This window comes from Psammomys obesus, unplaced genomic scaffold, assembly GCF_907164565.1.
Source record: "Psammomys obesus unplaced genomic scaffold, mPsaObe1.curated_primary_1811, whole genome shotgun sequence".
Classification (NCBI taxonomy): domain Eukaryota; kingdom Metazoa; phylum Chordata; class Mammalia; order Rodentia; family Muridae; genus Psammomys; species Psammomys obesus.
In genome coordinates, this window is record NW_026592118.1 from 13053391 (window position 1) to 13069841 (window position 16451).

Below are 16451 nucleotides of genomic sequence, written 5' to 3' on the forward strand. Positions count from 1 at the left end.
TCCTTAATTAGTGATCACAAGACTATCCCACACAATGCGTACTACATGAGCCATTTGTGTGAAATTGTTTACGCCAAACTAAACTGTGGAGGGAGAGGTGGGAAGAGCAGACGCCTGAGATGGGGAAGGAAGTTGGGAAGGACATAAAAGAACATTCTAGGATGATAAGATATTGTGACTGGGACATTGCTTGTATAAATAAATACAACCGTCAAAACTTAGATATATATGGTGGAGAGATGACCTGGCAGTTAAAAGCACTGGCTGCTCTTACAGAGTTCCTAGGTTCAATTCCTGGCATCCATGTGGCAGCTCCCAGCTTCTCTAACTCAAAACCAAGGGAATTTCATGCCCTCTTCTGGCTTCCTGGGACACTTTACACAAGTGGTACACAGACATACATTCAGGCAACACCCATACGCATAAAAAATAAATAAAGGATAAAATAGGTGGAAAATGATTGTTGATCTCTGACCCGAACACAATCACACACACACAAATGGAGGAAAAAGCAAAATGCATGTGTAGTTGCCCCCATCTATCTTCTTTCTTTCTTTCTTTCTTTCTTTCTTTCTTTCTTTCTTTCTTTCTTTCTTTCTCTCTCTCTTTCTTTTTCTTTCTTTCTCTTTCTTTCCTTTCTTTCTTTCTTCCTTTCTTTCCTCTTTCCCTCTTTCCTTCTTTTTTTTCTTTATCTCTCTCTTTCCTTCTTTCTTTTCTCTTTCTCTTTTTTTTTCCATTTTTTTTTGAGACAGGTGTTATCATGGCTGTCCTAGACTCACTTTGTAGACCAGGCTGGCCTCGAACTCACAGAGATCTGCCTGCCTCTGCCTCCCCGAGTGCTGGGATTATAGGCAAGCACTATGGTGCACTGCTTAACTGCCCATTTGTTAACTAAAGATGCTGGCTGACCTACAAGGGGTAGTGCCACTTTGAAGTTACATAGACTGTGTTTAAACTTTGTGTACGGGACCGACGAGATGGCTCCGAGGGTAAGGACGCTTGCCGCCAAGGGTGATGACGTACTTGATAAATAGTATCCACACAGTGACAGAGGGGAACTGGCCCCCACAGTTGTGCTCTCTGACCTTCCCATGTTCACCATGGCATGTACACACACACACACACACACACACACACACACAATATACATATATAGAAATAAAAACAAAGTTGCATTTGCTGCCTCATGTTAAGCAATGAGAACACTTTCTAAAGATCCACTTATTTATTATGTACACAGTGTTCTGCCTGCATTGACACCTGCATGCCAAGCAGAGGGCACCAGATCTCTCTATAGATGGTTGTGAGCCACCAGGTGGCTGCTGGAAATTGAACTCATGGCCTCTGGAAGAGCAACGAGTTCTCTTAACCTTTGAGCCGTCTCTCCAGCCCCAGTGAGAACATTTTTTTAAAGGTTCTGCATTTTATTACTGGACAAACTCCATCAAGTCTCCAAGTCTCCAGGTTAAAAATGTAAAACTCCATCTGGTAGGATCAATTGATAACCATGACTCAGCACAAACCTTCAGTCTTGCCTTGTGTGAATCCTCACAGACCCAGCTTCATTCTCCTCCAGTGTCTTCGCTTGGAGTTTTACCTGATTTTGTTACCAGTTTTTATCCGAATCCATTGAGGAACAGGACGATTTTGCTTTTGTTCTTGGCCGGGAATCACTGGATTGGAAAGTCTTGTGAGAAGACATGGTGAGAAGCCGAAGAGCCATCTTTGCCAAGGCCATGGGTTGATCATGAACTCTGTCCTAGTTTGCTTCCTGTTGTTGTGTTGAACATTGAGACCAACAACAACTCAGAGAAGAAAGGATTTATTTCCGTTTACAGTTTGCAATCATTCTATCCTTGAGGGAAGTCAGGATTGGAAGTCCAGACAGGGAAGAACTTGGAGCAGAAACTGCAGAGGAATGTTGCTTCCAGGCTTGCCCTCAGCATCAAGTTCAGCTCCTTATCTACACAGCCCAGGCCCATCCGCCTAGGGATAGCACTGTGCAGAGTGGACTGGGCCCTCCTCCATCAATTAGCAATCAAGGAAATACCCCACAGACCACTCGCCTTTGCCTCCTGAGCGCTTACGTGTTAAAGGCGCGCACCTCCGTTTTAAAAAACTCATGTTTTAAAGGACTCATGTTGAGATTTCACAAGGTGAGACTCAGCCATTCACACTTGGGTTCCACAGCTACAGAAGAAATCCAGAGGCCCAGATCTGGCCTGAGCCTCACTCAGCCCCACCTGAGTGAGGCTCTGCTGCCTTCCTTTTCCCTCCTCCTGGGCCTTTGCCCCTTTCCTGCCTTCCTCTCTTCCTGCCTTTTTTTTTTTTTTTTTACCTCTTCCTCCATCACTTTCTCCCTTCTTTCTTGTCCACACTTAATACTGAGCCAAAAATGTGTCCCCCACCCCTAACCAAAGCCAGGGAAAGTGAGAGATCGAGGTTTTCTGACCACAGTCCAGCGCCTTTCCTTGCTCTGACCATCCAAACCTCAGGTAGGTCATACTTCAGAGCCAAGACCACTCTGAGGAAGTGGCTCAGGGCTAGAATGTGCATTTATCATGTACCAGGCCCTCGATCCATTCCCAATACTTTATTCCCCCCAAAAGGAGTTAAAGGCAGGCTGCAGAGCACAGGAGGGGGAATAGTCTTGGTGTATGTGGTGGTTGAATGACACGTCTCTTTTGGTCTACCTCTTTCGAATATTTGGTGCTTAGTCAGTGACACTGTTGGGGGGGGTGGTTAGAAGGCATGGCCTTATTAGAGTAAGTATCCCAATGGATTTTGAGAGCTTAAAGGCCCACCCTATTTGCAGTTTGCTCTCCCTGCTTTGTGCTTGAGGTTGAAGAGGTGAGCTCTCGGCATCCTGCTCCAGTTGCCATGCCTGCTTGCAGCCACCAACCTGCCCATTATGGACTTCAGCTCCCTGGAACCATAAGCCAAAATAAATTCTTCTACAAGTTGCTTTGGTCGTGGGGTTTTAATCACAACCACAGAAAAGCAACTAATAGCGTGCAACTGTATACTTGCTTCTCAGGAGGCTGGGGAGGGGGAATGAGTTGAAGCTGTAGTGAGACTCCACCGGAAGTTTCCTCCGGGTGAGAAGCTGTGGTTGGAATGGCGCCTCCGGAACACCCACTTAATGTGGGTCCCCAGCTCACAGGCGGCAGGCAGGCAGAAAGGGTTGCTTTATTGAGAAGCGCAAGAACAATGGTCAGAGTTGTCTCACGCTCTGCCCTGACGTTCCTGGAGTCATCGCCACCCAGTGCGCAGCCCAGGGATGCCCTCCTAGACCAGTGTGCCCAGCCCTGCACCCCAGCCCCACCCCTCAGCTTTAGAACATAGGTACAATGGGTCAGAATTCTTCCAGCCAGACTGTTCTGCCCCTTGCCTAGCTTCTGCGGGGTCCCCCAATTCACAAAGAGCATCAAGGTGTGAAGACACCATGTCTGAGGGGTGAGCTGAAGGCTGGAGGGGGCGCAGAGCAGAGACCTCGCCAGACCTGAGAGGACTGGGCAGAGAAGGGAGCTGGGTGTGGGCAGGCCCTGGGTGGGTTTGGGCGTTTCCACAGCCCCTGGTTGTACTTCCCGGAACTGGTTGTCAGTCTGAAGACTTCCCCTGGATTATTAACTCCAGGTCCAAGACTCTGGGGAACAAATGGATTTCTCTATTTATTCCTCACCCACTACTCCAGACCATTACCACGGAGTGGACGGGGTAGTACCCTTACTTTCAAAGGACTCTAGACTCAAAGCCCAGGCCCAGCCTATCACTTCCGCAGACTCTCAAACCTGGGCCCGGTCCTTACTCTCCTTGTCCATCCATCAGAGATCTCAAACCCCGAATCCTAGACCTCCAAGCTAGACCTGTGCTCACTCATTCTCCAACAATCCCTCACTTCACTGAAGCCCGCTTTGAAACCATGATGAGCATCACTTCCTCTGGAACCCCAAGTTCACAGTCCTCCTCTAAAGGCAGTAACTCATCCCCTGTCCCTACTGTCCCCTCTTGGTGCTGGCGGACACGCAATGAGCACACACTCTCCCTAGAGCTTACCAACGCCTCTGGGAGGCCTCTCACGTGACTCTGCAAGAGGCACTGGAAAAAGAGCCGGCTCTGCTGGAACCCGTGCCCAGCCAGGAGCGGCAGAGCTTCCAGTACAGGGTCTCAGTGCTCTACCTGTATTATCTGGGGCTGCTGCGCCGCTTCGACACGGCCTACGACCAGATGGTGCAGCCGCAGAAGCGCCGGCTGCTGCGGCGCCTGCTGGACGGAGTGGCGGGCCGCGTGCTGGAGCTCAAGGACGAGTTGGTGCGCGTGGATCTGTGTGAGACCCACTACCTGGACCGCGTGTTACACGATCTTAAGCTGACCCCGGTGGGTACTGGAGCAGCCACCCAAGGCAGGGTGGGGGTGGGACGGCTGAGTCCCTGCCGAGCCATGGGTTGGGATTGGGCCCTGACCTGAGGCAGTTGGCGTTTAGACTCTCAGGAACTCCGGGGCTTTTGAGAATGTCGGCCTCCCATACTGCCTCTGAGAAGACCTGGGAACCACAGAGAAGGGGTGAGGAGGCTCCTCTGGAGGCTTCCTTCTCCAAGGATGATCCCTGACCATCAGCTAGGAGCTTGTTGGCAATGCATAATATATCTCAGAACCGCTAGACGTGCGCTTGACTCTCAAAACACCCGCGGTAGATCTCTTGAGCACCGCCAAGTTCTAGAGGTTTGGCCAGAGCACAGCGCTCTGCACTCTCCTGTTCTGTCCCGTTGAGGCCAGGATTCAGTCCTTGCTCCACAGCCAAAGGAGTCTCAAGGTTTCCTCAGCCAGCTGATAAAGGCGTTCCCTAATGCTTTCCTGTTGATCCTAAGGCATGACTGGGTTTGGTGCTCTCTGAATTAATCTTAGCCAGATGTGGGACAGGAGAAGCAAGGGGTGACTCGTGGGTCCCAAACAGTAATCCATGTTTCCCACCTCAGGGAAACCCCAGGTCTTTAGGTGAAAGGGAAATAGAAGTGGCTAAAAACCCAGAAGATGGGCCAGAGGGCCTGGTTTTCCAGTTTCTGATCTTCCTCCTCCCCATGTTGTGCTAAAGGCAGACCTGGAGGTTACCATCCCCAAATATTTTCTGCTGGAGCAGTCCAGCGTGGTGAAGGCCCGGCAGAAGATGCTGGCCGATATCCTGGCCAGACTGGAGCCTCTAATGCATCAGGAGGTAATGTTGCTAGAGTGCCCGAATCATCCTGGAAATCTTGAGAAGCTAGGCAGGTTCAGTTACGCGCCCTCAACTGGCTAGTTAGACAGATTAATGGGGAAGAGCAGAAAAAGATGTACTCAGTGCGGCCCTCTTGGGACAAGGCACAACGGAACAAGGCTGAGTTCATCTTCCAGGTGGTAACGTAATTAGAGGTCGTAGCTCAGTAGGCCCTTAAAGTCCTCCCATCACCACGCTCTGGGCTCCAGTCTCTCTTACAAGGTGGTCTGACAATGGCTACACTCTGGAAGTATCTCTTTCTGGCCTATAAGCTTGCCCTCTGGCTGGCACCTAGCTCCCAGTGCTTCCCTTTTCCTTCCATGATCTTCTTGGAGTAAATTCCAATTCCTTGGGATCCATTGTCCCAACTGCCTGACAGCCAAAGAGAGGTTCCCCGGTGTCTCTTCAGGACATCCTCATTCCTGCCAGCATGTTTACTGTAAATGGGGAACACCCTCCCGCACTCCTTCTACATCTCTTCTCAAGACAGACAGGCCCTGCCCTACCCTATTCCCACCTCAGAGTGCTCACTGGCCGTCGACAGCCTCTCGCAGGCTGCTCTTGTATTCTCTGGAACTCTCAGACACTTTGCAGGGCAGATGTCAGGCAGCTAGGACTATGCCCCCAGAACATCCTTGGTGACTGATCTCTCAGCAGCCCACCCTGGGTATAAGCTCTCCCTCATGTCTTACTGGTTTTTTGTTTTTGTTTTTTGTTTGTTTGTTTGTTTGTTTTTGTTTTTGTTTTGTTTGCCCCTGTTATGGCTAGGCTTTAGGAAAAATGGGCCGGACTGAGGCCATAATTCTAGTGCAAAGTACTGAGCGGGCCAGGCAGGGCCGACTTCGAGCCACCTTCATGAGAGAGATTAAGAAAGAGGAGGAACGGGACCGGAAGAGTCAGGATATTGGGCAACGGAAATTCAGTCAGGACCAGGGAGCCACTGTCATACAGAAGGTAACCCTGGGAGGCAGAAAGTGGGCCAGGGTAGACTAACCTCTCCCAGTCAGAGCTGGGCACGGTGGTTAATCCCAGAAGTGAAAGTGCCTCAAGCCTGTGGTCCCACAGCTTGGCGACAAAGGTGTCTTGGGACGGATGTGCCTGACACCTTGGGAAGCAGGCTGGTCCATGCTGTGGCTAAGTCCTAGAGAGGTGTGTGTCACATCTAGCCTAGTTCCTTTAGGTCAAAACTGCTGGGAGGGGCTGAAGAGGTGTCTTGAGGTTAGGAGCACTGGCTGCTCTTGCAGAGGCTCTGAGTTTGGTTCTTAGCCAGCTCACCACACGGCAGCTCCCACCATCCTCCTTCCTCCAATCCCACCCTAACCTCCTGTGCCAAGATCTTACACATCATCCGGCAGGAGGCACCCCTGCTGCTCCCCCTCTAGGCCTGAGGCCACATGGCCTGGAGGGTATCTTAAGTGGCATGTGTCTCCGACACCAGGTGTGGAAAGGTTACTTGCAGAGGAAACTCATTAGGCAGAATCGGCGTGTGGAGATGGAGTTCATTGGCATGGTGAGTCCTCCCTGGCCCACCTGGGGCCTCTCTGTCATCGTCTTTGTCCATTGCACCCCTGTCCTGGGGTCCACTCCCTCCCCTGAGGCAGGGCAGGACACCCTGGGGGAGAAAGAAGCATAAGGACGAGGAACTCACTGGGCTTTCCCATCCTTCCTCCTCCTAGAGCATCCCATAGCGTCTCAAATGTTGAGGGTGGAGACAGGGAAGTGATGGCACAGAGCATCCCAGACCTTGTATCCCTGCCCCAGCTAGAAGAGGCTGAAGGGGGTTCAACAGGAGCACTCCATAGTACCCTCAGGCCTCTTCTGTCTCAGGGAAACCCTGGAAACTATGTTGGGGTAGGAATCCACCTAAACCGGGACTTCTGAGATGGCAGGTTCCCCCGCTTGCTCTGGGAGCCCAAAGGAGCCTCTCTTCCCTGCTGAGAGCGACCATCCATGGGGGATGTCAGGGCCTTGCATGTTGCACACGCCCATGTTTGTGTCCAGTCGGAGTGAAAAGACCCATTCTCTTAAAGCGTCCTCTGCTCTCAAACCCTTCCTCCATCCAACCAGTCTCTGTCGAAGGCCCTGACAGGGTGAGGGTCACACTGTGGCTTCGCCCTGGACGGACCCTGAAGAGCCCTGGCAGGCAGAGGGTTGGGAAGGGGGCCGAGGCTAAAGCCGGAAGGGCTAAAAGGAAGGCTTTTCTGGGGTGCGGGCAGATGACTACTAGGGGCCGCCCGTGTAGGAGTAGAGGTCAAAGACTTGCTAGGGACCCCCCAGGAGGGAGAGCGGGGTGGAGGAGGCAGCAGTGTTGAGGAATGAGCCTGGCCGCCCGGGCCCATCAACAGTGTGAACTCAGCGTTTTCAGTAATTGTCTCTGCGCAGAGTGATATTTAAAATACATTTGGGAGCCAATGAGGCGGGAAAGTGGCTGTGAGAACGGCTGCCAACTCGGCCGACAGGCGGAGCATGCATGGGGGCTGGGGCCCCGGGCTCACGGAGGAGGGCCAAGGGGGGGGGGTGCAGCCCGGTTGCATCTAGCAAACTCATTACCAGGGTAATTTACACAGACAAATTTCGACTCCAAACACAATTTCTCCTGATGCAGGCATGCCCGTTGTTCATGAGGGCGTGTGCACAAGACGTGTGTGTATGTGTGCGTAGGTGTGTTGGGCACTGGGTGGGGACGCGCATGTGCGTGTCTAGACACAGGGGCTGGGCCATCCTATGTAAAACCCTGAGCCCTCTGGCCTCTCTGCTTCCCCTAGATCCCCGTGACCAACAAGACAGGACCGACAATGAACATCCTTAACCAGGCCTTCCTCGGGGAGGAGTCTCGGAGGATCCGGCAGGTGGAAAAGGAAGAGGAATTCCGGGATGCCATAGGGAAGACCCACAGTTCTCTCAAGGAGACTGAGGGACCCGACATGAAGGAGAGGATGAAGGATCAAATCCGACAGTGGTTTATCGAGTGCCAGTCAGTGTCCATAGCTGCATGACCCGCCTTTCATACCTTACCCCTTCTTATCCACAGTTCCCCAAAAGCTCCCCCACATCCGCCAACCTGTTCTCTCTAGTGAGATTACCCCCTTCTCCAGCAGCTCTCACCCTCTTCTAACACTCCTGGTCTAGCCCCACTCAAGCCCCATTCTAAGGACCGTCTCCACACCTGACTTCCCATTTCCCTGAGAGAAAAGAAGGTGACAGAACAAAACAGGAAGAGTAATGGGAGCAACCCTATAGCAGTCAGCCCTGGCACCCATTCGAAACCACCTATCCTTTCCATCATCCTTCATTTCTCTTCCATCCATTTGTTCTTCCTTCCTCCCATCTCTCCATCCACTCTATCTCTGTGACTATCTACCCATTCATCTGTCAGTCAACTCAGTTAATCATCTACCCATCCATCCCTCCCTCTACCCATTCATCTGTGTCTCTAACTATATTGTATCCACGCAGTGCCCTTACTGGTCGGTTCCCTGATTATCCAGATGAGGCTTCAGGGGGATCCTCCGTGATCTTTTCAGACAAGACTCCAGAGCAGGTACTCTTGAGATGGGGACAGGCACAGACAGCAATGAACGTGAGCTGAGGGTGGCAGTGGATGTGGAAGAACCAGCTTGCACAGAGATAGCTATGGCCAGAGGAAAGATGAATGGTTAAAGTGACTGGATGGGGCTGAAAGCAGCCATGGCCCTGAAGAAGGAGTGGTCTGGTGAGATCATTGAGGCTCCAGAGTCACATGGCATGGGCAGTGGCTCTGAGGAGATTGGTCCTTCCCAGGACTCCTTTCTTGTTTGACCCCAGTGCCGTCTCTGCATTCGCAGCCATCTCTCCTTTGGCAATTTCCAGACTCAAGTCTGCCTATGCCAGGCTTTGGGTTCTTCCACGGCTGTAAAATCCCCTCAGGCCTCCAGAACACTGCTTGTTGTTGGATCCAGGTGAAACTAGAACTGGAGGCCCTGGCCCAGGAGACTAAAAAGAAGGAACAAGAGAAGAGTAAGGAGAAAGATAAGGAGAAGGAGAAGGAGAGGGAAAAGGAGAAGGAAAAAAAAGAGAAGCAAAAAAAGAAAGTCAAGGAGGAAAAGCCCAAGAAGGTTAGTTAGCAGAGAGACTGGTGGGCAGGGCGGGAGAGCCTGCAGCTTCACTGTGGACAGTTCCTGGAAAGATCTCCCAGTCGCCTATAGGCACAGGTAAGAAGGCAATGTTGGTCTCGTCTTCCCATTCTAGGAACAAGATGTAACACTGAAAGCACTGCCATCCAAATTCATCCCTGTGATTAATGCTGGCCACGAGGAATTCACAAGTAAGAGGGGAGAGGGGTGGGACTCGTTGAGCCTAGGGATGGAGTGTCTCAGGGCCCTGGGTCACGGAAAAAGCAGGTATCTGCTATAGTGGCACTGAAGGATGAGAAGGCAAGATGTTAAAGGAGTGTGTGATGGGTGGGAACGTTACTGGTTTTCTTCCGAATTCTGGAGCCGAGCAGTCAGCCTAGAGCAGGGCTGGGCAGCTAGCCATGGCCAGGAGGGGACTGTGGTGTGTGTGTGTGTGTGTGTGTGTGTGTGTGTGTGTGTGTCCCCTTTTTTAAATGAGGGCAGATCTGTGGAAGAACCGGTGTGACAATAAGCACCCCAGCCAGCACTTTGACTCTGAGACCCTCCGTGAGGAGAAAAGGAAAGAGGTGGAGCTGGAGATCCAGGCACAGGTGGGCACCCAGCCTGAGGCTTGCCTCAAGATGCTCTCTCATACTCTCTGTCCACCCCTGGAAAGCCTAGCCACTGCAGACCCCTCACTACCCATGCCCTCAGTTCCCCACCCTGGCATCCAGCCAGTCCTCTGTGAACCCCTGTTCTTAGTGAGAAGGCCAGGCTCTCCCTGCTGTGCCATCACCCACACTATTCCTGCTTCTCTAATGGACCCTTTCCCCTCAGGGACTAATAAGGACGAGAGGGCAGGGGAAGGGCCCTAGAGCCATGGTCAGACTGAGCATGGTGCTGAGCATCCTGGGTCCATCCCTAGACACTAATCCTCATGATGGGGTTGTCTGCTGGTAGGAATAGGTCATCTTTCAGACCCATCCTGGAAGCTGACTTCCAGGAGCCCACATAAAGCCCATAGCTAATTAGGTCACTGGGATTATTGAGGGGTAGATTTCTGGCTCCGGCTCTATTTTGTGGATTCCATCCCAAGTTGATGGCTGGTGAGGGTAGCTTCCCTCATCACATGGAGAGCAAAATGCAGATTCAGATCTGATGTGGGCAGGAGCAGTGAAGGGAAGCAGCCCTTCCAAGTCTGTACTGGGAAAGCCTTGGTGGCTGTCTAGCCCCTTCCTTCCCATCCTGACTTTCTGCTGAGACTCCTCTTCCTCCCACTCTCACCTCTCACGGGTACCCAGGTGGATGAGCTGATGCGACAGGAACTGATGAATCTGCGTCTGGCTGTGGACAAGGAGGAGACCAGAGGTCTCCTGAAGCCTCCAAAGGCAGATAAGGGTCCTCGGCGGGGGAGGGCGGGGGAGGGTGCTGAGAGGTGAGTTGGGAATAGAAGACAATCACTTGTATACTCATTTCCCGCCAGAAAAAACCTGGGAAGAAAAGTGGGAAGAGGAAGAAGGAAAAAGATCTGACCTCAGACAGGTAGCAGACCCTTCGGCACATACCTTACTCTGTGTAGGGGGAAGGAGGTCCGGGGTGGAAAGCCTGACTTCTGGGCTTGGTTCTGTTGCTACGTGGGAACAGAAGTTCCTTCACCTCGCCGAACCCCCTAGTTTTGTCCACCAAGTTTCTGCCTTTAAAAATGAAAACACCGATGGGCAGTGGTGACACGAGCCTTTAATCTTGGTTCTCTGGAGGCAGAGGCAGGCGGATCTCTGTGAGTTTGAGGCCAGCCTAGGCTACAGAGTGAGTTCCAGGACAGCCAGTGCTACACAGAGAAACCCTGTCTTGAAAACATAACATAATAAACAAATGAACAAAAGCTGGGCATGGTGATTGCCCACTTGTGAATCAAGGGGGTGAGGTGTGGAGGGTAGACAAGAGGATCCCTGAAGCTCATTGGCTAGCTGGTCAAACAAAATTGACGGGATTTCAGTTCAGCAAGAGACCCTGTCTCAAAGAGTAAAGGTAGAGAGCAAGCAATCAAGGGAAGGCAACCTGATGTTGACCTCTGATTTCAAGTTGCAGGTTCATATCCATGCGCTTGCATGTTTGTATAACATCACACACACACACACACACACACACACACACACACACACACACACACTGACAAAGCAGAACAACACGTATGGGGTTTACAATCATCATACATAGTATCCCTCCAACCTTTGACTGGTTCTTTCCCTTCAATCTGCCTGTATTAAACACTCCATTACCAGCTGTTTAAGGGCCACAACTCACAAGGGGATTCACACTTTGTTTGGGAAGAAGGAAGAAAAAAAAAAAAAGGTTGTTCTGAACTCAGATTTCAAATGGTGGACACCAAAGGGTGGTGGGCATTGTCACAGGGGGCTTTGGCTTCTGCCACATTCTACTGGGTACCCACTGTGGGGTACCTGTGCCTTGACGCAATGCTCAGGACCTCATCTCTTGACTCTGGCTGCCCAGAAGCTAGGTTGACATTTCTGATCACAGAATGTTACCTTGGCACCCCCTGTCCTCTCTTCTTGTGCCTACAGGGTCCCCCATTTCCACTTCCTTTCCCTGTTTCCCTCTCACTAATGTCTGTGGGGTCCTCCTGCACCATTCTTCCCCAGGTCTGTGGACTCATTGTTTGAAGAGCTCGTTGTTATTGGCCTCATAAAGAAGAACTTGCTGGTGTCACTGAGCGACTACTTTGGTGAGGCCCCCTCCCAGGCCCCTGCTAAGCATGGCGGCCTGACCCTTGCCCTTACCCCCACCCTTCTTCCTGAGGCCTCTCCTTCCAGCAGATCTTCCCTCCCTGTGCCCTCAGGTGATTGCCTCTATGCTGGGTCCTCTCTGGGGGTGGCAAACAAGATGCCCATGCCTTCCCTGTTTGACATCCGACAGAACGTGGCGCTGTACGGGGTTCTTCGGCTGGGTGAGATTCCCAAGAGAGCAAAAAGCCAGATCTGGTTGGGACCATGGGAGCATGGCTAAGGGGGCTGTGCAAGCCTGCTTTTCCCTAACTTTAGCGGATGCAGGACCCCTGACCCCCGCAGATCCTTCTGGCAGTTACACTCAAACTGGGCCACCCTAGAGATAAGTGAGCCCATGGCTGACTCAGTCTCAACTGACACCCTATAGTCAGTCTCGTTTTCAGAAGGGCATTCCTGCAAGCTTATTAAATGCCAGGGATGGTGAGCCTTCCAAATCATGTGCCTTTCAACACCACCCACGGTAATCCAGGGGCGGAAGTGTATGGCATAAGAAAGCAGAGTTCCCTCCTGGCCCCACACACATTTCCCTACCATGCAGGGTTCTGAGGCAGACTTGGGGAAGCTGCTCAGATACTGGGGAAGGCAGTACATCCCAGACCCAAGCCTCACCCTCTTAGCCCCAGGCCTTGGCAGAACCTTCCAGGGTCTCCTGCAACCTACCACCCAATTTTGTTCCCTGGCCCTCTCCAGCTCTGTCTCCTTCCTGCCAGGCTCCCACGACATCCATTCCATGGCCCCCCATGTCCGATCCTTCCTCCTGGTGGGACCCCGTGGCATGGGTAAGAAGATGTTGGTCCAGGCGGTGTGCACGGAAACTGGCGCCAACCTGTTTGACCTGTCGCCTGACAACGTGATGGGCAAATACCCGGGAAAGACTGGGGCGCAGCTGCTGGTGCACATAGTCTTTAAGGTCTGCAGCCTTGAGCTTGACGAGCGGGTTGACTTCTCAGGAAAGAGATAACCGAAGGGGGAGCTTTCCCGACAGTTTGGGGAAAAACTGTCAGTACAGGGATCTGAACTGACATCCTTCCAGCAAGTCCTTGTGGGAGCCTGGGGATCCTCTGAAGCCCCTGGGCTGGGGAACTGGGAGGAGATGGAGGCAGAGGAGAGCAAGTAGAAGCTAGGGGCTCCAAGGTCAGCCACTGGGGTCTGATTAGGTGGGGGGGAAATTGCTCAGGGATGTCTGACATCTGGTTTCTGCAGGTGGCCCGCATCCTTCAGCCCTCTGTCATCTGGATTGGAAATACTGAGAAAATCTTCTACAAGAAGGTCCCAAAGGAAGAAAAGTTGGTAAGGACTGGACAGAAAGGGCTGTGAAGACAGCCAGAGCCTGGGGCAAGGCTGGCAGTCCTGCTCAAGTCAATGAATTCTTTCAAGTCAGTGAAAAGGTCTCCGACACCTTGCTCAAGCCCCCTCTCATCATCATGCTTACTTTCCTTGCCTCAGAGCTGAACACAGGGCTTCCCCCTGATGCTCTCAGGACTGATGTGAAGGCTACCCTAACCTGTGTGCCCTGAGAACAGGGGTCCCACAGCCTCTGTTGCCATGCCCCAAACCCACAGCCTTCTCTCCTTGGGGCAGATGGACCCAAAGAGAATAAAGAAAGACCTCGTGAAGGCCGCGAAACAGCTGAGCCCTGGCGACCGTGTGATGCTGATAGGGACTACGGAGCACCCACAGCTGGCTGAAATGAAGGGCTTGTGCCGGTTCTATGAGCGCATCCTCTTCCTACCCCGGCCTGATTATGCTTCTCGTTATGGTGAGGCCAAGAATGGAACCCAGGGACCAGCACCCTACTGAGCCCCTGCCTTCTCCTTGCCCCCTGACTCCTGCCCTGAGCCTCAGTTCCAGCACCAAATGACGAGCCTGGAAAAGCCATATACTAGCAGTCCAGTTCTCTGGCTCCTGACCTCCGTGTAATGGACACTGGCTGTGTGCCTTCCAGGTCCCACACCTTCCTGGAGAGACATGCTGCTCTCCAGGGGTCCAGATCGCCTCAGACACAGGCAGAGGTTATGGACTCGGCTTTTCTGCTGCTCTCTGACCCTTAAGCCCCATTCTCTCCTCCTCCTGCAGTGCTCTGGAAACACTTGCTAGAGAAGCGGAGACCAGGAACACAGCTGGGCCAGAATCTGGATATTAGTGCCCTGTCTAGGGTGTCTGATGGCTACACAGCTGGTCGTATTCTACATGCCATCCAGTTGACACTGACTGAACGGCGGCTCTTTCTGATGTCCAAGAGGCCACTGGTTGCGTCTGAGTTTGTGGGGCACCTGGCAAGGATGGATCCAGTATACAGGGAAGAGGAGGAGTCCCTAAAGGTGAAGCTGCTAGGCCAGGGTCAGTGGTTTCAGCAATGCTAGCCTGGAGTCAGCCCTCCTCATGCCTGGGGCTCCTTCCACCATCCCCCTACATTGCCAGGAGATGGTCAGGGTAGATGAACTTGGACATCAGCAGGGAAAGAGACAATTAATACTAAGGAGGGGCAAAGGTGTAAGAACCGGAGGAAAGAAGCTGGAAAGGACCAGCTGTGCTGCTGGCACTAGCCAGCACTTTGATTTGGTCATCATCTCTGGAGGAAGGTTGACCTTAGGAGTCACAGAGGCCTGTAGGGGTGAAGGGAAGTGAACATGCCTCTCAAAAATGGCTGACACTATGGCCTGAAGTAATGACAGGTAACTAGGAGAATCCCCTGCTGTGCCAAGCAAGAGAGGATGATGGGAGAACATGATAGGGGTAAAGGAGGGTTCTATGCAGCGAACTGAATCTCCACTTCTCTGCCAACCCAGGAATGGTTTTTCAACACTCCACTGGCAAAAAAGAATATAAAATTTAGCAGGGACCAACAGGAGGCTGAGGAGGCCAGACTGGCAAAGGAGAAGAAGAAAAAGAAGTGATGGTATATTGTGGTGAATGAGTGGAGCCTCCAGGGCGAAGGGCAGGACAGATACATAAAGACCCAGGTGGCTGCTGAGGGCTTTCTTTTCTTGTTCATCATCTTTACGTCTTCCTGACCCTGGACCCTGCCTCCTTGAACACACCTCTGGCTGTCAGAGCCCCTCCTACCACATCTGTGACTTTATCTTGTCATTTCTCCTGTGCTGGCTCTCCACTTGCTCAAGGTATTTAAGGGAGAAGGATGAAAAAAAAAAAAGAGCAGGAAGGGAAGGGCAAAGGAGAGAAGATCCAAAGGGACAAATACCGTGTCTAGAAGGGAGTTAGTTGACTTTGCTTTAGCCCGCTGGCACTCATCCCCTGTATAACCGGTCTGTACCTTGGTTTCCTTCTTTACAAAGTGAGGAGATGTTGGACAGGACATCCTTCTTGACCTGAGACTCAGTTATGCTTGCCAAAGCATCGACAGAGTGAGGGCCTGAGGAAGGTGGGAGTGGGCCGTGGTGGATCATAGAAATGGCTGGGGGCAAGCCCACTACGGGGCCTTTCCCCTCTGTGGTGGTTAATGATTGACATTGATGGTCACCTTGACAGGATCTAGAATTTGGAGTCACCTTGGAGATAGTCTCTGGGTATATCCGGGAGAGAGTTTTATAGATTGGGGTGGGAAGGCCTAATCTAAGTGTGGATGGAACCATTTCACGGCGTGGGGTATTGGACTGAAATCAAAAGAGAATGTAAGCCAGGCACTGGTATTCTTCACTCTGTGCGTTCTGATGGCTGAAGCAATGTCCTCAGCTGTCTCCCGTTCCTGCTTCATTGCTGTCCCAACCTCATGGACTGTGTTCCCTTGTACTGTGAGCTAAAATAAATCTTGTATTTTTTAAGTTGTTTCTGTCAAGTTTGTTGTTGTTGTGTGAGGGTTGTTTGTTCTTTTTGTTTTGTTTTCAGTCAGGCAAGGCAAAAAGTACCTATTACAGCCTCTCTCCTCAAAGGTCCCTGCTAAGTGGGTAGCAAGCTCAAGAGGCCAGGACCATCTGTCAGCAAGGGCTGAAGAAGACACCGTGCTTTCTCAGAAGGCAGACTTGCCAACCTTGTAGAGAGGAAATGAGAAAAGCCCGTGGTTAAGAGTTAGTGTGAGGCCAGGTGGTGATGGCGCACGCCTTTAATCCCAGCACTTGGGAGGCAGAGGCAGCAGATCTCTATGAGCTCAAGGCCAGCCTGGTCTACAAATCGATTCCAGGACAGCCACAGCTAAACAGAGAAACCCTGTATTGAATAACAAAACAAAACAAAACAAAACAAAAAAAGAGCCAGTGTGAACCAGACCAGGGGAGAGCTCCAAAGCTAGAGCAACCCAGTCCCTGGGCCTGGCAGACACAATGGAGCTGAGCCCGCCGGCTTTACTTC

At 51.9% G+C, this 16451-nt stretch overlaps 1 protein-coding gene and 1 pseudogene across 1 annotated transcript; one reads left to right on the forward strand and one right to left on the reverse strand.

Moving 5' to 3' along the window:
• Nucleotides 1-1548: 1548 nt before the first annotated feature.
• Nucleotides 1549-1702, reverse strand: LOC129680792 (60S ribosomal protein L39-like; annotated as a pseudogene).
• Nucleotides 1703-3445: 1743 nt separating this feature from the next.
• Nucleotides 3446-15043, forward strand: Iqca1l (IQ motif containing with AAA domain 1 like). The gene is made up of 19 exons (XM_055613027.1): nucleotides 3446-3456; nucleotides 4050-4377; nucleotides 5093-5212; nucleotides 6020-6205; nucleotides 6690-6761; nucleotides 8017-8225; nucleotides 8708-8792; nucleotides 9190-9321; nucleotides 9479-9554; nucleotides 9847-9953; nucleotides 10644-10730; nucleotides 10826-10884; nucleotides 12003-12085; nucleotides 12200-12307; nucleotides 12857-13056; nucleotides 13350-13436; nucleotides 13728-13905; nucleotides 14223-14467; nucleotides 14936-15043. Exons 1-19 carry the CDS (start codon nucleotides 3446-3448, stop codon nucleotides 15041-15043), a joined length of 2481 nt encoding a protein of 826 aa, XP_055469002.1.
• Nucleotides 15044-16451: the final 1408 nt, after the last annotated feature.

Excerpts from the sequence above, each read along its gene's own strand:
- Iqca1l (XM_055613027.1), top strand. Across the intron at positions 5,213-6,019 it reads AGCCTCTAATGCATCAGGAG|GCTTTAGGAAAAATGGGCCG; the intron begins GTAATGTTGCTA and ends TGTTATGGCTAG. Across the intron at positions 6,206-6,689 it reads GAGCCACTGTCATACAGAAG|GTGTGGAAAGGTTACTTGCA; the intron begins GTAACCCTGGGA and ends CTCCGACACCAG.